This window comes from Ambystoma mexicanum, chromosome 9 (assembly GCF_040938575.1).
Source record: "Ambystoma mexicanum isolate Mex_15411 chromosome 9, UKY_AmexF1_1, whole genome shotgun sequence".
Classification (NCBI taxonomy): domain Eukaryota; kingdom Metazoa; phylum Chordata; class Amphibia; order Caudata; family Ambystomatidae; genus Ambystoma; species Ambystoma mexicanum.
This window is the reverse complement of record NC_090931.1, coordinates 338,060,758-338,083,350: the sequence shown is the minus strand read 5'-3', so window position 1 is coordinate 338,083,350 and position 22,593 is coordinate 338,060,758. Positions and strand designations below refer to the sequence as shown.

The 22,593-nt window shown below is 44.1% G+C and overlaps 1 protein-coding gene across 1 annotated transcript in view; it reads right to left on the bottom strand.

The window, feature by feature from the left end:
• LOC138487325 (uncharacterized) overlaps positions 1 to 22,593 on the bottom strand; it is a 2,513,852-nt gene that overhangs the window by 1,670,744 nt on the left and 820,515 nt on the right. The window contains exon 33 of the mRNA XM_069613924.1: positions 20,818 to 20,953. Within this exon, the coding sequence (XP_069470025.1) occupies positions 20,818 to 20,953 (136 nt within the window). The remainder of the gene's footprint in view (positions 1 to 20,817; positions 20,954 to 22,593) is intronic.

Genomic DNA, 22,593 nt, shown 5'->3' with positions numbered 1-22,593 from the left:
AATTTTCAAATTAGTAGTCAATTTAAGTTTGACTGATACTGGTCCTATCACTTCCTCAATCTCAAAAGGACCCAAAAACTTAGGACAAAATTTATTTTTTTCTTTCAATTTAATATTTTTTGCTGATAACCAGACTAAATCACCTTTAGCATAACTTGGACTTTTCTTTCTTTTAAAATCTGCAAATCTTTTATACTCAGACTTACTTTTTTGTAACATTTCCTTTGCTTTAGCCCAACCTTTCTGAATTATTTCAGTTATATCTTTCACAGCTGGACATGTCTCATTTACTCCATCATTCTCACATAGAAACCGAGGATTATAACCTCTTCCACAAAAAAAAGGTGACATGGAAGTAGAGGTTTTAGTAGAATTATTATATGCAAATTCCGCTGTCCACAACAAATCCACCCACTCAAACTCTCCTTCGACAAAACATCTTAAATATTTTTCTAATTCCTGATTGATTCTTTCTACTTGACCATTAGCCTCTGGGTGATATCCTGATGTTAATTTTATCTTCAAACCCAATCTCCTACAAAATTCCTTCCAAAATCTCGACACAAATTGAGACCCCCTATCTGAAATAACTTGACTGGGAACTCCATGCAATCGTACAATTTCTTGAATGAATTTTTTAGCTAGACTTGAAGCTGTAACTCCTCCTTTCATGGGAATAAAATGACTCTCTTTAGAGAAACAATCTACCACTACCAGAATTGTGGAGAATCCTCTATCGTTAGGTAAATCTACAATAAAATCTAAACCAATTGTATGCCAAGGCCGAGGAGGAATAGGCAAGGGTTCAAGAAGTCCAGCAGGTTTTCCAGTCTCATGTTTTGACTTAGCACAGACTTCACAAGTCTTTACATAATTTAAGACATCTTTCTTAATACTTTCCCACCAGAAATGCCGTAGAACTAAATCCAAAGTCTTATGAAAACCCGGATGTCCAGCTAAAACTGAATCATGACAATCTTGTAAAATTTTCTCTCTAAGGTCCTCACTCGGGAGATACAACTTATCCTCAAAATAAGGTAAACCATTTTTAATAGTTCTTTTAACATCCAACTGTGCCCATTCTTTCATCTTCTGAATATTCAGATTTATTTTAATTAACTCCTGCAAATCTTCTTTTTTAGAAGAGTTAGCTGAAACAAAATGTTCTTCAGGAATTACAGGTTCAGGTCTTAACTCCAATTCTTTTTCACAACCAGGAAATTGTCTGGATAAAGCATCCGCTTTACCATTTAATTTCCCAGGTCTGTATGTCACTACAAAGTCAAAATCCGCAAAAAATAATGACCAACGTAACTGTCTGGGAGTAAGAGTCTTAGCTGACTTAAGAAAAAGTAAATTTCGGTGATCAGTAAGCACCGTGACAGGATTTCTGGCACCCATCAAAAAATGTCGCCATTCTTGAAATGCAGCTTTTATTGCAAGTAATTCCTTATCCATTATTGAATAGTTACTTTCTGCGGCAGAAAATTTCTTTGAGAAGAATGCTATTGGATGAAGCTGACCAGTTTCTTTATGCCTTTGAGATAAAATAGCTCCAACTGCAAAATTAGAAGCGTCTGCTTCTACAAAGAATGGTTGTGTTGGATCTGGGTGTAAAAGAATAGGACCAGAAATAAATCTATTCTTCAAGGTGTTAAAAGCTTCTTCCGTTTCTTGATTCCAAAGAAAAGGTACACCTTTTTTTAAAAGTCTAGTGATAGGAGGAATAATGGATGAAAAATCTTTGATAAATCTCCTATAAAAATTAGCAAAACCTAAAAAACTTTGCACTTCCTTGATCTTAGTGGGAGTCGGCCAATCTTTCACTGCTCTGACTTTTTTTTGATCCATTTCCAACCCTTGAGGAGAAATCACGAAACCCAGAAACTCCACCACTTCAGTATGAAATTGACTCTTATCAAGACTAGCAAAAAGATGATGATCGTGTAACTTCTTCAAAACTTGTCTTACATGTTGATAATGTTGCTCCAAATTATGTGAAAAAATCAAAATGTCATCAATATAAACTACGACAAAAAGATCTAGAAATTCTTTCAAAACATCATTAATAAAGAATTGAAAAGCCGCTGGAGCATTACATAATCCGAATGGCATCACAAGGTATTCAAACAAACCAAAACGTGTTTTGAAAGCAGTCTTCCACTCGTCTCCCTCCCTAACCCTAACCAAATGGTAAGCTCCTCTCAAATCCAATTTAGTAAAAATGGTTGCTCCTTGAATTTGGTTTAACATTTCTGGAATCAATGGCAAAGGATAGCGATTCTTAACAGTGACTTTATTCAAAGATCTATAATCAATGCAAGCTCTGAGCTTCCCTTCCTTCTTGGGTACAAAAAACAATGGTGAAGCTGCAGGAGATTGTGAGTGTCTAATAAACCCTTTATTGAGATTTTCCTCAATGTATTCCTTCAAGTAATCATTTTCCTTCTCGGTCAAGGCATACACCCTACTACTAGGTAAGATTGCTCCATCCTCTAAATCAATTTTGCAATCATATGATCGATGTGGCGGTAACTCCCCTGCTTCAACCTCATCAAACACACAAGTAAACTCTTTATAACACTCAGGCAAAAAACCCATCACAGCTCCAATAGAATGTTCTTCAAATCCATTTTGAGCTAAAGCCACCACTCTTCCACTTTCAATACTCTCATCTCTGATCTCATACTTACAATTGAAACAATGTTCCTTACAAATTTCTGATCGAAAATCTAATATTCTTCTTCCCCAGTCAATTGTGGGATTATGATTAGTCAACCAAGGCATTCCCAAAATGATTTGTAGCTGAGGAGCATCAATAAGTTCAAAGACAATATACTCAGAGTGATCTTTAACCAGTGTCATAAACAAAGGAACAGTTTCATGAGTGATGGGTCCCGAGGTTAACTGAGAACCATCTACTGCTCTTACTTGCTCTACTGCTATTTTTTCAACTAATGGAATTTTCATAGACCGAGCCAATCCCCAATCCATAAAATTACCAGTTGCCCCTGAATCAATCATGGCTGGTCCTGATCCTTTTAAAACATCATCCAAGAATAAGGATACGTTAATTGTTACATGAGGTACAGCCGCTTGAAGGGTATTCGCCACCTGTTGAGATCGAGAAACATTGGACTGCCCTCTTTTGGGAGTGTAAGGACAATTCCCTAGAAAATGACCACTACGCCCACAATATAAACACAAGTGATTAGCTCTTCTCCTATCTTTCTCCTCTTTAGATAATGGTCCTCTTATTTTGCCTGACTGTTCACTGACTTTACTCCTTTCTTCCATTCTAGGTTTTTCAAAACGCTGACCCACCTTGACCTCTCCAAAACCCTTTCTACGTTCATTTCTTCTTTCTCCCAATCGAAAATCTATTCGCATAACTAAGTCAATTAAGGCATCACAAGAAGTGGGACGATCAACCATGGTTGATAAAGCGTCTTTAAATTCGTCCCTTAAACCTCTGTAAAATAAGGACGATCTCTTGTCCTCTGGCCACCCTGTTTCCAAAACTAGAGCTCTAAAAGCTGTTACATAACTCACTAAGTCCTTATTTCCTTGTTTTAAATCTAACAGTTCCCCATCTAACTCTTGTGAAATCATTCTTCTTCCAAACATCTTTCGAAACTCTTCTTTAAATAGAACAACATCTTTCAAAATTGGATTCTCTTGAGCAACCAAAAGAACTGCCCAAGATGATGCATCCCCAGTTAAATAAGATAACATAAATGCAACTTTAGCCATGTCAGTTCTAAAACTCTCAGGACGACACAAGAAATGTAACTCACACTGTGTAACAAAAGTTGAAAATGTTTTAACATCTCCACTAAAACGTTCTGGGGACGCTAAAGGAACTGATGTCTGACTCAAAATGTGTCTTCCTACTCTATCTTCATCTCTCCCGTCTGCTCTTTCCAGAACTGGGGGTTGTTGTTCACTGTTCCCTGTGGCTCCCAACTCCGAAGACAATCCTTCCCCAGAATACCCTACTCTCTGGGTTCTAGATTCCCCAATGGATTCTTGAATCCGAGTCATCTTAACTCCCAACTCCTCCACCTTTTTATGTAATTTTGAATTCTCTAAATGAGAAACTCTTAATTCTTCTCTCAGTTCTTGGATTACTTCTCCCAACTGTTCCATGATGAAATCTGTGAGACTCAACAAACCAGGCAGACTATTTTTTGGCCTTTCATCTGTCCGGTCCTGGCGTCTGCGTCTGCAGGAGATGCTGAGCCCCACAGATCTCTCAAGAACGTTTGATCAACAACTGTCTTAAACCCAGTTGAAGAACTAACACTCCCAAGGGAAAAGGGGAAGTGGAGAAAATAACAAACGACAGACGCCTACTTCTGGTGGGCTGCAATCTGTAGAAGGAGACATTAATGTTTATTAAATAATGAAGACATGCATTAAATTAACTCAATCTCTAAATATCAAATAATTTAATATCTAAACCCATACCTGTCCAATCTCCGAAATAACCTTGGAGATTAATTAACTTCTTTTTCACAAAGACCCATTGAGAATTTATCTTGCACAGTCAATGTTCAATTTCAGAAGGGCAATGTGAATTTAAGAATGCATTTTGTTCCTCAACCAAAAATGCTCAAAATAATGAGTTCAAGAATGTGCAATCTTCTTAAATTAAAGAGGAAATCACTTTCGAGTGTTCATTCATTCAATTGCATTTCATCCTTTCTCAAGCACATTGTATTCCTGTTCAGATGTTCCTTTTACTTTAGTAACAAATGCGCAATTAAGAGTTCAGATGGTATTTTAAAACTTTAAACAAGAACAATAAGAATGAATTCAGATCCTGTTCAACCTTTGAAGCACATGCGCAATGCTAATGGAATCCGAAGCTTTGCTTTTGACTTAAGCACTGTAAATGAGTTCAGATGCTGTTTACCTTTTGAGCACATGCGCAATGCTAACGAAAACAACTGCTTTTGCCTTTGACATGCGCACAATAGACAAGTTCAGGCGCTGCCTTATCCTTCAGAAAAATGTGCTATGCTCATGAAATCAATGTGTCTTTACTTTCCACATGCGCACAGTGAATATTTTTAGAAGCCACCTTATATAATGGCGCGCAAGCGTAATTAAAAGCCTTATGAATTCAAGTTAAACAACATCAAAAACTTAGGCTCAGGTATTTTCCTTAAGCAATCTTCATTCACGCAACCGTACTGAAACTGACAGACTTGAAATCAGATCAGATACGAGACACAGCAGTAAAACAAGGACACTTCTCCTTTGCGCATGCGTGAAACAAAAATGAAGGCTCTGAAGCACTGATCTAAGAAAACTGCGCAGTTAAAATTCCAAACGCTTCTTCCTTCAGTACAATGTCAGAAATTCAAAACCGTGTCAATTACACAGAGTCATAAAAGTCAAGCAGATTTTTGAAGTAAAATGAAACGAATCTAAATACCTAAACTAAATAAATACCTAACATGAATAAAGTGATAAAAATAAAGCAACTTTTCTCCAGCTTGAGAAAAAGCGACGCTCCCACCAAATTATCAGCTGAGCTTGTCCCACGTTGACCAGCTTCTCAGGAAACAATATTTATCTTTGTAAACTTCACCAGAATCTCATCAAAAGGCCTTGACGCAGGAACTTAATCAAAACAGGACCTTCCTTCTTGAAGGTGAACAATGAAAGGCAGTTTAGAATTGTATGGAAGGTCAGAGGTTCATGAAACTTCCAATCAGGAACTGGCACTACTGCCACCATGTTGGTTTGGGGAGTTAGCACTCTGATGAACAGAAGTTAAGATCAACAACCCAAAATCAGATTAAAACAATAAATTAATTAAATCTATAATCTAATTTCATTTACAAAGTACCCCTACCTAACCTGGGACCTGACAGTAATACAGCAGTGTAGTAAATAAAGTAAAACATTCCAGACTTCCATCAAGGAGCAAATGTCAGTCTGGAAACAGCTAGGTTTTAATGGCTTTTTGAAAGAGGATAGTTCACTAACAACTCTTGTGGAACTGGTCAAAGAGTTCCAGATTTTTGGGGCGAAGCTAGAGAAGGATGAGCCCCCTCATCCGCTTTTTAAAGAAATGAGACACCACAAGGGATAGATAAATTATCTTAGTTTCTGACTTGAGAGGAGTCTTTATTTTAACTTTTAGGAATGCTGACCATATTCCAATGAACTGCCTTGAAAGTGATACAGAGACCCTTTAGGGCTATTCTACGTACGACTGGGTGCCAATGTAAAGGCATCCATGCTGGAGAGATGGGTTCTCTGCATTCCAATTTCAGTAAAAGCCACAAACGCTGCACTTTGTACTCTTTGCAGACTTGCTGATTAGGATGATAGCCTCCAAGGACATATATACTTTTGTGAGAAATCAAATAATCGAAAAATGTTCCAAACATTTTAAGGTAGACAAAAGCTTGTCTGCTCTTCATATGCTCTATACTATGAAGACAAGCATTAAGAAATATCTGCACTGCAGGTAAGTACTAAGAAATAAACGCAAGTAATGTCTCAGAAGAGACACAAACATATTTGAAATCAGTAGGGCAAACTTTTACAAATGGGATCATCAAATCTGTACCCAGAGGTAAGTGCATTTATTAGGCTTATAGGGAGTCGAAGATAGTTCAAAGGTGTACCTGTAAAGTTCAGTGGGGAACACTCTGTAGGCAGCTTGCAGTTATTGAGAAAACTAAGGTATTACCTGAATGTCGGAGAAGAAGCAGACAAAGCAAGCTTTCTCCTGGAGAGAACATAGATGACAACTAAGTAGTAACAGACCCAGTTTAAATGACCCTAGGCCTTGGATTGAAGAGTTGTAGTGTTGGAGCAGGAGCACTGTTGCTTTAAGTGTCACTATTAGGAAAATGTGAAGCAGAATTTCAGGCAAAGACCGGAGACACAAGGAGACAGGACTATTGATAGATTCAAAGTCAGAAAACCCTGGGATGGTGAGCCAGCCACTGGAATGGACAAAGGAAGCCCAGGAATTGGAGACACTAAAGTCAGTTTGGACATCTGGTTTTAGTTTTGGTCCCAGGGCTGGTTCTTGTTGCAAAATCTGAAAACGGAGTCACTGAAGATGGCTGAGGGAGGAAAACCACACTGACTACGGACTACACTGGATCACCTCTTCAAGGTGACTCACAAAGAACAAGACTGAAGAAGCAGAATTGAAAGAACACAGTAGGGAACCTTGAAAACAGCTCATGTGAATATTCCATGAAGGCAAAGGGGCTTCAGAATAGGATGGAGCACTGTCCCACATAGAGGAACATGGTGCAGTGAGGATCAGGAAGATTTGACAAGTAGTATCACACCGTTCTGGTTTCAAACAAGCAGAAGGCATTCCCACTTCACATAATGGCAGTATGACACATCCTGAACGCTTCAGTGGAGCATTAGAAGACAGCAGGCATGGGTGTTCCAGCGATTCACACCGAATAGAAGAAAAGAAAGAGCCGGAATCAGAGGGCAGTCTTGCACCATCAAAGATCTTTTTAAAGGATATGTGTTCAGTAACACTGTTGAAAACTACTAGCCGCATAGTGAACTAAGTAATCAAAGTGGCCCACTCTGGCTAAAATACTGGCCCATTTCGACCGAAAAAACTGTCCCACACTAGCATGTTGGCCATGCAAATCGTGCATTGCCCTATAGGCCAGTCCGAGCCTAAGAGGGAGCGAGTGATGCACGTTGGAGTCGAGGGGGTAGTTGCAACGTAGTGGAGGAAGGCTGAGCGAGAAGCGGGAAGGCGCAGGCACACAATACCCTGACGAGGAGCCGAGAGAGGCATCATGAGTTCCAGGCGTCCTGAGAAGTCTTGAGATATTGTAATGTACAAACCAGAGGGACAATAACTCTTGGAGGTTTACAACAGCAGAACACCTTAAACCCCAGGGAGTTAAAGGGGTGACCCATCAAGGTATTGAGAACCACACAATACTGCCTTCTGGGAAACAGAGTAAAAGTCGCAAATCTTTCTGTGAATGAGAAGGACATTTCACACGAGAAGTCAATAATGCATTCTGGGAAGTGGAGTTCACGTCCCAAAATGATCTGTGAATTAGACATTAAACAGGGCAAGGTAATGCTGAATTGTGGAGATTGAGTATCGAAATCCCAATGTTTGCCACCCCACACATTCCTGCATTTCGCACGTTAGGTTGTGCATGGGAACATTGTGCAGCCTTTTTTGTAAGGCTAGTGTTTGCACATTATCTCTGCAATGATAATATCTCCGATACATTATATTCACCTGGTACTAGCAGCAGGGTTTGACTCAGTGCAACTCAAACATGTCCTCCTCTCTAGACACCACTGTCTTTTGGACTGTAACACGGAAGACAGATGAATTGATAACGACCAGATGACGAACTGGCGATCTTCATGAAGCCTAGTCCCAATCTTCCTCATCACAGTCATACTTCCCACCTTCCCCCGGAAGGGTTGATTTTTGGTAATGCCTGGCCCTGCTGGCGATTAACAACTGGACACCAGATGTAATTTAGGCAAAGTCCATGGGTGGAAGGGAGGAGTTAAATAACAATGTTTTGAGTGCCTATGCCCTGGAGGAACCTGAAACGTTGGCAGAGGCACCTGGGATCTCAGGTGGTTCTCAGACGACCCGTAGTCGATATACTCTTCATTTGCATATTCCACAGTTCCATCACGACAATTGTTCAAACAGTCTCGTCTTGCCACAGCCCTGTAAACATGGAGCTCCACTGCTATCCCAATGTGCCTCTCTCGGGATATGCTTTGCTTTCGCCCAAGACCCTGCCTGCATATACCAACTTGAGGCCCAGCACACAACTCCTCTAATCAGCTCCCCAGAGTGCCTGACCAGGGGCGTAGGAGACACATAAAATCTGGGGGGGGGCAGGGGACATCTTGGGGACTTTGCTTTATTTATTTATTTATTTATTTATTGTGTTTTAGTCAAAAAACTCGACTTTTCACAAACTTAGAATTAAAATAGCAGTACGTATTAAATTACACATATCACTGCATAAAACAAGAGAAAAGAAGAAAAGAAAACAGAAGAAAATTAAAGGATGCAGCAGCAAAGAGCATGTCTTTGTATGTTGCATTTCTGGATTTTTCATCTGACTATGAGCTCATTGTAAGAGAGAGGAAATAACAATTACTTCCAGTGGGCCACAGATAGGACACCAGCTCGTTAAGAGGCAGATCACCTGTAAGTGGACTCCTGCCAAATAAAGGAGTTGCAGCCTTTTCTACCAACTGCAAGTTGCAACTTTGTTTTGTGGGGCAAGGAGACGTGTGTGTCTCTTGAAATGGAAGGATGGGGTTTCAAAGAAAGAGGAAATCTTTTTTGTACCTCTGAGTAAGCCCTGTTATGGGAGTCGAGGGACCAGGTGTGTGATGTTGCTGCTTTGACTGTCCTCCGGTGGGGGTAGAGGGTACAGCAAACAAGGAGGATGAGCAATCGCAAGCCCACCCCCTTAAAAGCAGTCCCCAGGTCCACGGCCGATGGGATGTGTCGGACCCGGGGGATGCCTAGTAGGTGGGGTGTATGCGGACCCAGGGGGTGGCCAGAGGGGCAGCCCGCTATGTGGGCTGCCCCTCTAGCGCCCTTGCGAGGGCCGGGCCAGCCTCACACAATGAGTCTGGTCCCTCTTATACCATCTAATGCTGGCTTCAGAGCCTAGTCTTTCTTTGCCTTTGTTATTCTTAATGCAGAATTGGACTCTGTTCCTTTTTTATCGTTTAACATTTGCTGCAAAGCCTGATCTATTTGATTCTCTCATATGTTACTAGGACGGCAGAGCATGGGTCCACTGTCCTGTTACATTATTCAAAGAGCCCCTCTGGCCTTTCTTTGCCTCTCCCTTGTCTCACTGCTTGCTTGCTTAATACATTCCTCCTTGCTTGAACATTCACATATTCTCCCTAACACAGAAATGGCAGCTGCAGTTTGTCTTAACTTCTATTTGTTCTGTGTCTTGAATTGGCCTCTTAGTTCCGCTTTTCTGTCTGCAGGGGAAAGGCATTTGCCAGTCACTGCCATTATGGTTCTACCTGGCCATAAGAGGGCAACAGCTAGCCAATATTGGAAGAACACGGGCATATTATGCCAGAGGCTGGCAACTGCCTTCCTAATGCCTATAAAAGAAACACAACTCTTGCCTTTGTTTCGAACAGTAATTCAGTGTATGAAGAAACGGGAGAACACACATATTGCTTATAAATGAGGAGGAGGATGTTACACTTGGTTAAGGCATTTTGTTCACGCCAGGAGCTAATTTCCAGCTGCTATTAAGCGATTACCTTTTAGACTTCTGGCTTTAAATAACGTTAGTATCACCTGAAAAGCACAGAGGTTGCTCAACAGGGTTCCTGTAGCACGAGGGATACCCTACTCGTCGGCATGGATGATTGGAGGGTATTTTTGCCCTGGTTTGGAGCCTGGCCCCTACAGCCATGATGGGGGGAGGGGCCTATTACTTTTGGTTGTATGTACCCTTTGAGGGTGGGCAGACATTGCCTCCTGCTTTAGCCCACTAACAGCTCTGTTTTGCAACTTTATCACACATACCAATCAGGTGGCATGTAACTCAATGCTACTAATGTTATCAGCCTCAGAAGTCTCGAATCCTTTGCCACATCAACTAGGGTGCAGGCTTGCCACCTGAGACTTACCCATGCCTGTCGCCCTGTGTAGGGAAGACAGAAACAGAAAGAGCAGGACACAGTGCCCTTGTGGGTTTTTCACACTTCCTCCTCAGGGTGGGCACAATTCACTCTGCAGAGAAAGTGGCACATGTGGGGCAACATTCTCCCACTTTGACAATGTCACCCAAAGAGCGAAATTGGCCATTTGAAATACCTCTGTCGACTTATTATTGTGCAATCCACACTGATGGGTTTAAGCACCTGATTAACGCGAGATGGCAATTAGGGCATTTGCCAACGCAATCAAGAAGCACAGGACACCCTCTTACCAGCGACATGCCATGCTCACGCATTCTGATAACGAATTGCCATTTATCTGGGGTCCTGTTAAATGTATTTATTTATTTATTACATGTGTAGCATCACGCAAAACCCCCAAGCATCAAGGCGCAAAGTAAACTGCATGCAGTGGACTGCATGCAGTGGACCACTTCCATTGGCCCACATTTTTACTTTTCTGCCACAAAATTAGCGATTGCTAGTGGAATTGACAATGGCTTCCTCTGGACTCCGCCCCGTTTTTACCAGGTTTAATTTCCAAGCAGATCCCAGAGGAATCCCTTTCCTTATTTCCAGCATGAGAATCCATGCTGGCAGTAAGGCCGCATTTGTCTGGTGGAGCGGGAAATACAGGGGGTCCTGGTGTGTCCCCTCGGCTCCCGAACTCCACCCAGAAAATGCACAAAAATCTGGCCGATTAGAAAAAGCGACAGTAATAGTATTTTTCACCGCTTTATCTGAAGCAATTGGCCTGGAAAATGCTGTGTTGCTTCGGAAGCTGAATGCATTCACTCTGCCTATTATCCCATCAGAAGATTAAGCCAGGTGCTGAACACAGGTGTTACATATTCCTGTGCACAATCTGCATTTGGAGCATTAACTAACTAAGCTACCTTACAAATGATATCTCCTCTGGGGCTTTAACGTCTTAACCCCTTAACTGCCATAGGAATTTTCCCCCAGTGCCAAGGCCTTTTTTGGTTATTTCGGTATTTCACCATTCAATCCCTTGTAACTTCTTTGTTACATGAGATATCTCAGCCAACGTTGGCCCCTTGTTTCCCCACATGTAGGCGGTCGTAACACCATCCAGGAATCCTAGTTTGCTGTAGGGGGGGTGAGAGAAAATAACCAAAAAGGAGAACATTTGTTTTTTTTCTTCAGAAAATGGCAATAAAATGTTGTACAAAGAAGCCTGTGGTGTTTTCCTTGTATGAGCTAGGAACAAATGGTTTGCTGTGCTGGATTTGCCTTTTTCCAGGCTTTCAAGAACAGATTGAGTGGAAACCAAAATAACATATTTTGATATGCTAATGAGCCGTTTTGTGAGAGGTAGGCGATTTTGGTGTTTTTTGTCCAATAGGATATGCGTGGACGGAATGGAAAAAAAGGGTAGGAAAGCTGAATGGGAAACCAGAAAGGCATACATTTCTGAAAAGTAGACCATATTCCATGTTTAGAAAGGGGTGATCTGCGCAGGTCAGGCAACAACTATGTAGGGAAAGATTCCATAGTATGGGGGAATCGGGAAAATGACAAAAAAACCCACAATTTCCGCACATTTCACTCTGCTCACCCACCGAAACATGCAGCCAACAACACATGGCCTACCTTCCCGTGTTCCCACAGGTTTCCCGATTAAAACGGTACCTCACATGTGTGGGGGCACCTACCTGAGTGCAAATGGAAAAGCCTAAAACACTGGTATCCCCAAGTCTTTTCGCACAGCAGATTTTCAGGAATTGTGCTCATGTGGACAACCTACAAATTTGGGCCTAGGGTGTCGAAGCCACGAAAGAAAACAGGGAACCCTATGCATTTCAGAAAAGAAGACACCCGTGGGAATCTACGGAGGTCTGACTTGCGCGAATCGCCCCATAATTTATGACCCAAAATCCCTGACAAAGTCTGAAATTTGGTGGAAAAAACAACATTTTCACTTTGTCTGGGACTGTGGGTAATACATTCTGGGGCAATTCACGCAAGTCAGACCTCTGTGCATTCCCATGGGTGTCTTCTTTTTGGAAATGCATGGGGTATATTGTTTTCCTAGGCCCAAATCTGTAGGTTGTCTCCCCAAACCCTTTGGGTTACCAGTGGTTTAGCCTTTTCCCTTCGCGCCCAAGTAGGTGCACCCACACATGTGAGGTACTGTTTTTGTCGGGACACCTGTGAGAACACAGGATGTTAGGACATGTGTTGTTGGCAGTGTGTTTCAGTGGGTGGCCAGAGTGAAATGTCTGAAAATTGTGGGTTTTTTCCCACCAAATTTCAGAGACATTTCCCTCTGCCCACCCACTGAAACATCCCACCAACAACAGATATCCTACCTTCCCACGTTTACACAGGTGTCCGGATGAAAACGGTACCTCACGTGTGTGGATGCACCTACCTCGGCGAAAAGGGAAAAGGCTAACCCACTGATAACCCCAATCCTTTCGGCAAAGCAGATTTTGCTCATCTGTACAACCTACAGATTTGGGCCTAGGGTGTCGAAGCCACCAAGGAAAACGGAGAACCCCATGCATTTCCAAAAAGAAAACAGCCGTGGGCACCCCCCTTTCCACTAAAAACATCCATGGTGGTTTAGTGACCCCCACACCCACCCAAAACAAGTTATCATTTTTTAAAATTTTTGTTTTTGTTTTGCCTCTTTCCTAGGGGAAGATTGTGCTAGCAATCTGCCCCCAGGGAGGGCTACATGAGATGCCCCCATCCATTTGGTGTGGGGGGAGAGGGCCACCCCCTTTCCACTAAAAACATCCATGGTGGTCTAGTGGGCCCCCCACCCGAAACAAGTTATAATATATATAAATTTTTGTTTTGCCCTTCCCTAGGGGCAGATTGGCACATGTGTATGACCATCTTCCCCCAGGAGGGTGGCAAAACGTACTGCTCCAGGCTTGGGAGGCGGGGTGGCTCTGCCAATATTTGCAGTGGCCTCTCCCCTCACCCCAAATGGATGGGGGCATCACATGTACCCCTTCCTAGGAGCAGAAATCTGCCACCAGGGAGGACTACATAAGGTGCCCCCATCCACTTAGGGTGGGGGGAGGTCCACACCCCTTTCAAACACAAATAATCCTGGTGGTCTAGTGGGCCCCCCCGCCCCCACCCAAAACAAGTTATAATATATATATTTTTGTTTTGCCCTTCCCTAGGGGCAGATGGGCACATGTGTGGCCATCTGCCCCCAGGGGGGTCAAAACATACTGCCCCAGGCTTGGGAGGGGTGGCTCTGCCAATATTTGCAGTGGCCTCTGCCCCCACCACAAATGGATGGAGGGCATCTCATGTACCCCTTCCTAGGGGCAGAAATCTCACCCCAGGGAGGGCTACATAAGGTGCCCCATCCACCGAGGGTGGGGGAGAGAGGGCCACCCCCCTTGCAAAAATCCCTGGTGGCTAGTGGTCCCACCCGCACCCACCCCACCCAAAACTAAGTTTAAAAAAAAAATGTTTTTGTTTTGTTTGCCCCCTTCCCAGGGGGCAGATGATCACCCATCTGCCCCCAGGGTATTGCCCCCATGCTTTGGGGGGCAGAGGGCAGCTTACATAGTAAGCCGCCCCTCCGCCTACTTCAAAAACCGATCCCTGCACGACACACCAAACACATATTCTGGGGGGATACATGAAATTACATCCCCCCACTTAAAATTGTGGGGGATTTGTCCCCCCTGCCCTCCCCATGTCCTACGCCCATGTGCCTGACCACAGATTACCCCCCAAAGAGGAAATGGAGACTACTCTTCTAACCCCCTTCTGCGATTTCCTCACCACAGATAAACCTCAAGCGAAACCCTGGAGACACTTCACTGTGAGGCATTTGGAGTGTCCCCCCCCCCGCATGTGAATCCATGTACCCAACACCCTCCCCCACCCAAAGGCCCTGCCTGATATCACCCCCTTAGCGAGGCTTTGCATACAAAACCTCTCACACCCTCTCCCGAAGCCCTGTCTGCAGTTAACCCACACTCCACCTACGAGGCCCTGCACAGAACTCCTCTCACCCTCGGGCGCAGGGCCGGTCTTTGCGTCAGGCAACCCAGGCGGCTGCCTGACGTCAGTCAGCCTCTAGGGGGCACTGCACCAGCAGTCCACAGTGCTAGAATACACGTGTAACATGTTCATTTCCTAACATTATAAAAATGAATGTGCCTGTTCATTTTTATAATATTAGGAAACAAACGTGTTACACGTGTATTCTACCACTGGCACTGCTGCAGGTTGTGGCCTCGGCCAGGGCAGTTTCTAGTCCATTTGGTGCCCAGGTCGAAACACTAGGAATGCGCCCCCCCCGCACTCCATCCCATGTGCCACTCCCGCAGCACCCCGTACTCCACTCCCGCAGCACCCTGTGCACCACTCCCACCGCACCCCGCGCACCACTCCCACTGCCCCCTGCGCGCCATTCCCAAACTACACCGTTAAGGAACTCCTACCCAAAGTCAAACAGTCTGTCACACAAGGAATGAATTGCCATTTGCAACGGTGGGCCACTTTTTCACTGGTGCCCAAGATCATTTTATGCCCCAGTCCCACTTAGGCTGCAGATAATGAGGACTGGGCACACCAACCAAGAGACCATGAACATGGCACAGGATGCAGTATATACAACCAATAAAGAACACAAGATGCTGAAGGGGGTTTGGAGGCAACCTAAGCCAAAAGGGCAATGACAAGGAGACAACTGAACCCAATAAACAATCACGTTAACATTCTTTGATTGGGAATCAAGGGTTATGTTTTGATACAGTAAAGCCTTGACTGTTGTAAGGATAAATGGACCAGGATTATTTATTTATTCATGCATTGTTTGTCGGGTACCTGCATATTTATTAATTTATGCAATGTGTGTCGGATACAGGTATCCGACAAACATTGCATAAATAAATAAATTATCCGTCTCCATAAATATCCGTCTTGCATAAATAAACCGTTTCGTAGTTTAAAGAATATTTACTCAGCAACACTGGTTAAAACTATTATCCGCATAGTGAAGTAACTCATCACAGTGCCATGGAAGTGGTTTAAAGTGTAATTGATATATAGTTTGGAAAAGAAGCGGCATGAAAGAAATAGTGCTGCTTTAAACTATTATTTTGGCAATTTTCTGAGCTTGCAGGGACGCACCATGGGCCCAAACGGGTCTCCATTTGTACCGTGTCGGGGCCCACGGTGCGTCCCTGCAAGGCACACCCACTCCCCACTTCACCTTCCCTCCCATCTAAATGCCAGCACGAAACCATTTAGTGACTAACGGGCCACCATTAGCAGTTTCCTGCCAGCATTTTGATGTGGAAGGGGCTGGTCTAGGGGGACCTAAAGTGTTTTTATTGGTGTGCTTATGCCCCCCACCCCAAGTGGCACAAAAGTGTTCAGAGGGAGCCTCTGACTTCTGTTATGTCACGTAGTACTTTTGTACTACGTGACATTACAGTCGGAAGGGGCAGCGGCAGCACCTGACCTGCAGAACTTTCCCCACGTCAATGCGCTGCCCCACAAACTGGGGAATTCCATCCCCTCCAGAGGCTCCAGGGACTGGGGCAATTGTGCCCCAGGCAGTTGCCCGCCTTGTCCGGGCCATGAAACGGGCCTGGCCTCGGCCCCCAGGCAGGGCAGGGCAATTGGCAAATAAATTAGCAACATTTGTTGCTTTATTACCTTCCCCGGCCCCGGGTGGCGCCGGCGCTGCTGGCGCCAGCCAGGCCAATGGGCGCAAGTGCGGTGTGCCCTCCTCCAGGCTATGGGCGCGCACTGACACTGAAGTGTGGATCGATTGGGGCTGGCTGGTGTTGTCGGACCCGGCCATTACAGAAAAGAGGAGGCAGTGGGTTTCTAAATCCTGAAGTTGTTCCCATCACAAGCACATACTGCCAAGCAGCAGCAGAATCAGCAAATACAAACATCCTGCCCTCGCTGATTGGCCTTGTTTCAGGAAACCCGGCAGTAACTACAGCCTGCCGAGGCAAGCACACTTCTTTCCTCCTGCTCCCCGTCCTCGCAGGTGAGGCCTATTCCTGCATAGGCATTTTATTTATTTTAAAATGGTATTGCAGAGATTACTGGGCCATCCAAGAACAGCCTATAAAGGCCACAAAGCTAGACACTTTTGTTAAGGCTCAAGTAGTCATGAAAAAGGAAGCGAGCACTAGTGGTGGACTCTCCTCAGGAGATCAAAAGGCCGGTTCTCGGAAGACCTGGGCAGAGTGTCACCGTCAGCAGATCTCCATTGGCCGGGACAAAATCACTTCGAGGGCAAGGCCCTGGGGGTCGGTACCACGCTTGGGCCGGTTTGGGGGTTACTACGCCCCCCTAGTTCCCGCTCCCGAGCATATTGTTCGTCGTTCCCTCTTTCCTGGGCATGCACTGCTGACTTTATTTTAGTGCAAGAGTTTCATACATTTCACTGTTTGCTCAGACGTGTCTTATACTCTTCTTTGTCGTTGTGCTTCTTTTGTTTGGAATAGCAATCACGCTAGTCTAACGAGATAAACAAACACCTACACAAACGCGCCTTGTGAATGATGGTGTGAAGGATGGATGCAGCTGCTTGACCAAAAGCTGAGCGTAGTCTGCATAGCAGCTGGCTTGGGAAAGCGACTCAGCAACTACAGTAGAAACCGTCTCCGTGGACGGTTGGCCCGTCTTCTGTATAATGCAAATACCCAGACTTGCAGGATGCATGGTTCACTTTCTTTTTTCCATTGGGGGCGACATGCTGTAGCATCAATTCATGGCCTTTGAAATACCCTGCACGGTGCAGCTTCCGATCTCCTTTAACACAAACCCTGGGAAATGGCCATGACTAACTAACGCCACATTAATCAAAGCCAGGTCTCTAAAGAATGGTTCAAGTGTTGGGGAATCACCTGCTCACACTTTCTGTCGTGTGACCAACCAGTGCACAAAAGATGTTTCAGAGCGTGGGACTCTTGATGCCACACATTTCTGCATTTGATACACCAGCAGCTAAACACACCGTGGGGAGGCAGCTCCTTCTGCATAGGCCATGTCTCTCCCAAGCTCGGGACAATATTCTTTACCATAATGGAGAATGTGAAAAAGCGCAGGGCTGCAAGGCTGGGGGCTGAGGGTGGAGGGCAAAGCGCACTATGCTTCAGGTACACTGGAGATGCTTCCCCTGATACTCGCAGTACTCCAAGTCCCGTGAAAAGAAATTCGTCTGTACACTGCACAATGTGCAAGGGCCGCTGTTATTCAAGCAGCACGCGACTAGTAATTTGCAAAAAGTAAACTTAACGAGCCCCAAGAAAAGGTCATCTTCCACACTTTAAGAATTTGATTGTTTTTGTTTATATGTTGGGATGGTAGACATTGTTTTTCTTTGCGATCTTACAGTTTCAGGTGCTGTCGAGAGCTAAAATGAGTGATCACGAAGGAAACATTTAAGAATTTTGAGAGTTCACAAGCATGAGCGAAACAAACCCCAATACTCGAACTGCCATTTATCTGCCGCCGTAATGCACTACAGTGTGTTTCAATGTAAAGTCCACATTGTAATGTCATAATTTTAGAACGCCACCTCTCCAACATTAACATTGGGAGCTATGTTGAATTATACATGCATGTTAACTCTCTGCATATGTTTAAAGTAGACTTTACCACTTACATGGAGTAGTGATATTGTTTACGTGTATCCCTCCAAAATATATTTATCTTCTCGTGAAATATTTGATGCCATACATATTGCATAAATGCATGTATTTTAATGCTGAGATAGACGGGCTTGTACAGCTATCGGTGGGTATGTTGCTGGTGCTTGTTCTTGGAGGTTTGAGTAACACTGTTCAAGACCAGTTCATCACCTTTTAAGAGTGGCTAAATGTTTGAGGTCATACGAATGACATTATTGTAGATCTGAAATTGTCGATTCTCTGACCTGAGTCACAGCAGCAAACTGGTCATTGTTACTAAAAATGAAGAGCAAAAGCAGACTAACATAACCAGGCCTGTTCGGGTTTGACCCTCTTATTGCTGTTTTCTGAGGTTCATGAAATTCAGCAGATGCCAGCATTGACAATGTTGTTAACTCATAGTCCCCACTCCCGCTGCTAAAACCCATGACACATGCATGAGATTACAGGTCAGAGGTGGGGGGCGCCAACGATGCTTCCCGCCTGGGGTGAAATCTGTTGTAAGACCGGCCCTGCTCGGACGGCCATTTCCCTTCCCCTCTCACTAAAGCAACCCCTCTGTTTAGAAAACGTGTTCTAAAAGCCTGACTTCATGAAACCTCAGATTTTCCCAGGGTGCATTTGCAAACAATATATTCGGGAAGCAACCTTGCATTCCACATTATGCAGGCCTCGGGGCATCCTGAAAGAAAAAAGGGCAAAGCTGTAGTCTCTGCAGACTACCCACCCTGCCCAGTGGTTGTAGTGAGCGGGAGCGGTGCTCCTCTTCTTTTTTAAATTAATGTTCATGTTCCTATACTTTAATTTTAAAAAGAAACTGTTCCAGAATAATAAAAGTGTGGGAAAAAGTTGAAACTTGCATTGCACTGCCTCCTGTGGATTTGAACCTGGGACCTGCTGGACCATCTCCAACCTCACTTCACGGTGAGTTCTTTTAGGACTGCCAGGCTGCTTTTATTTTTTCGTTGGCTTGATCGTGGCAAAGTCTATTCCCAAGCCCCATCATAGTGCTGCTCCCTCAGTAATCAACTGTGTGTGTCGTTAACGGGAAGGTGAGCGGGGTGGCTTTAAACTTCAGCGTGCCCCTTAAGAGGTGGGTCATTAGAAGGGGGATGGCGGGTAAAGCTGCATGTTGTGCGGGACAGGGGCGTTGCTAGGGGGGGGCTAAGGGGGCTATAGCCCCTGATCTTTTGGTTGTAGCCCCAGATAGAATCTCAGGAGCTACAGCCAAAAGACTAGCTAGCCCCCAGTCCCAACAGTTCTGACATCAGCTTAGCCCCGGGTCTTTTCCAGACCTAGCAACTCCCCTGGTGCGGGACAATGATTAAAGGTAATGGGGGTGTTGTAATACATTTTCTTTCACTGGGATTCTTTCAGCCTTTACAGAGGGGGGTGGGTGGAATGGAAGCAAGGTGGGACCCAGGTATGAGGTTTGAATAGTGGGGGGTGAGGGGTTTGTGGCGATGGGGTTGGTGGGCAGCCGGGTTTCCACTACTTTTTTTTCATACACTTCGACCTCTCACCCTCTCTCCCCACATATCCTTGAACCGGCCATGATGTATTTACAGTGTGCTAATTTATATACACGTTGCTATGGCACAGTGTATTTGTGTCTGCCCTTTCCATAGAAACTTTTTATATTTATTTTAGTACTTTACACTCAGCAGTGTAGATGTCAGATATATACTGAAAATAAGAAATGATTCGAGGTTTCAAAGCTTTACAAACTGCTTTTTAGCAACGACAAAAAAACAATCTGCAAGACATACAAAATATCTTGTTGTTTACATTGCACAGTACTATGCTGGCTGCGTGCAAACCGAATCGCCTTCATTCTGGAGCTAGCCACTGCCAGCCGTTCCTACCCCCGCTGGGAAGTGTGAAAGAAAACAAGGGCGATGCAAACATTGATACAACATTGCCACCTATCGGCTATAGCTTGTATAACATCACCTAAGATTCTGGAAGGGCATCTCATCGTCACATCGACTGAACCGATTGATTGGAAATTACGCTTTCTCAGTAAGCTCAATAAATGATGGTAATGCAGGGGGTAAAAATGGCGGCGGACGACACAGGCTGGCACTTAAGTGAAGAAAGGTAAATACATAAATAAAGAAATAAAGGTGTTTAAGACAAACAGATAACCAGCACGATCAAAGATAGCCTATAATAAAACTGTGAACTACTCGTCATTTTCTTAACATCTCTTTAACGGCGGCAGCTCCTGGCCACTGCCTCAGACACGGACTCAAGGTATGTCAGAACACACTGAGCACGCTACTGACAGGGCTAATTAGATTGACCGACCGTAGCCTAAAATCATGGCAAATTAACAAACGTCTTTTTTCGAATTAGTTCACATTGCTGTTGAAATTACCTGCAGAAAAGCATGCATTGCACATGACATTAAAAATACAACCACAACCAGCAGCTACTCGCCCCGTCGTACCTCTTCTCATGCAGTTTTGCAGGATGTTCGGATTCTCTTCCGCAGCTTTCATCAATCGGCTGAAATTATGGTGGATGTCGGCAAAAAGGACAGCTTCTTTTGGCATTGCCATCCGAACGCCCAAGGTGGAAAACACCTAGATCCAGAGGCGGACGTGGTTAGAAGAAACTATGGAGACTACAGCATTTTAATACGAGCAATGGGCTAATACAACGAATTACTAAAGGGCCAGGCCACATCCCTTGCATGTATCTCAAGATTGCCTTAGGGCCGAGGTGTTGCCAGGCCCCATAGCCAGATTTATCCAAGCTACAAGTCAATGAAAAGGAAACAATAATACAGTGCTTCCCCAGTAGATGTCACTATCATCCATGTTTAGACCAAACAGTGTGAGACATTCAGAGTTGGATTATTTGTTGTCTAATAATCTGAAGGGAAAACATTATAGTAAATACATTGTTTGATGTGTGCAACCTATACTTAAATCTTGTCATTAGAATGATTGAATACAAATAATGAATAAACAAGAATCGGGATTACTCATCCAGATACAAACCAGTGGCATCTCGTCCGTAGTGGGTGCTCTACTACCCAAAAAAAGGAGGAGCCACAGAGAGCAGGACCAGTTACACCTGACCGCTCGCACACCTGCAATGAGGCGCTAGAGCAGTATCGCAGTGTCAGCCTGTGCTTTGCGTGGAAACATGCTTTCCCTACTGCATACAGAACACCCAATCCAAGCACACCCAGCAGTCCATGAAATGCATGGGTTTTTTTGCTTCCACAGCCTCATCGGGCTCATTGGGCATGGAAGCAGGGTAATGCAGGCTCTTTTTCTTTCAGGGGCTTCATCTGTGCAACCCTGCTCATTGGGAGCTCCCAGGATGCCAGCTTAGAAATACAATTTTAGAGTAGGAATCCGGACTCCTGTAAAGATCTTAACTTAAACATTTACCTGCACTACCACTATATGTGGGCATCATGGGGATCAGGGAGGTAAGCTAGTGGCGAGTGCGTGGAAGTGAAGTCCTAAGGGATACAGGCTGGCAGAGTAGGTCATTTTAAAAATAAAAATATGTGTGTGTGTGTGTGTGTACACATCTGAGCAATTGTGTGTGTCTTTATGTGTGCATGAATGAGTGGCATGCGTTTGAATGAATGGTGGTGGGTGTGTGTATGTGTGTGTGCATGCATATGTGTATGTGGGTTGGTAGAAGGGGGCAGTTGGCACATGGGTGGTGTTTGTGGTGTGGGGGTGAAGGAGTTGACGGATCGGCAACAGTGTTTGCGGTGATGGATGGAGCTGTCCATTGCTTGTATATATGGGCGCAACAGGCATTAACACATATTCAGCTGCAAAATTGGCAGAACTACACACAGCCAACATGCATGTCTGCTTACAATGGCAATATTGGAATAAAGTGCCACAGATAGCATTACAATGTCTTCTCTTACAGTGCAATAAAATAGGACTGTTTGGACTCCACAGCATAAGTGTTACATAACAAGGTCTCCTGCTTGGCCCTTCAGCTATGTGTAGAGCGACTCAGGGTGCCCAAGACCATTACCCACTACCCCGTTCTCAAGGCTGTTATTACATGCACGTTCGTAAAAACATTGAATACATTGTTGAATTGTTAACAAAAATTAAAGTGTTAGCAAAACATTTTTTTACATATTATGTCCATCATTTGTGGCCAGCATAGTAGGTTATGATAGGAAAAAAGAACAAATGAAAACACAAGACCGCCCAATATTAATTGCATAAAACATAAA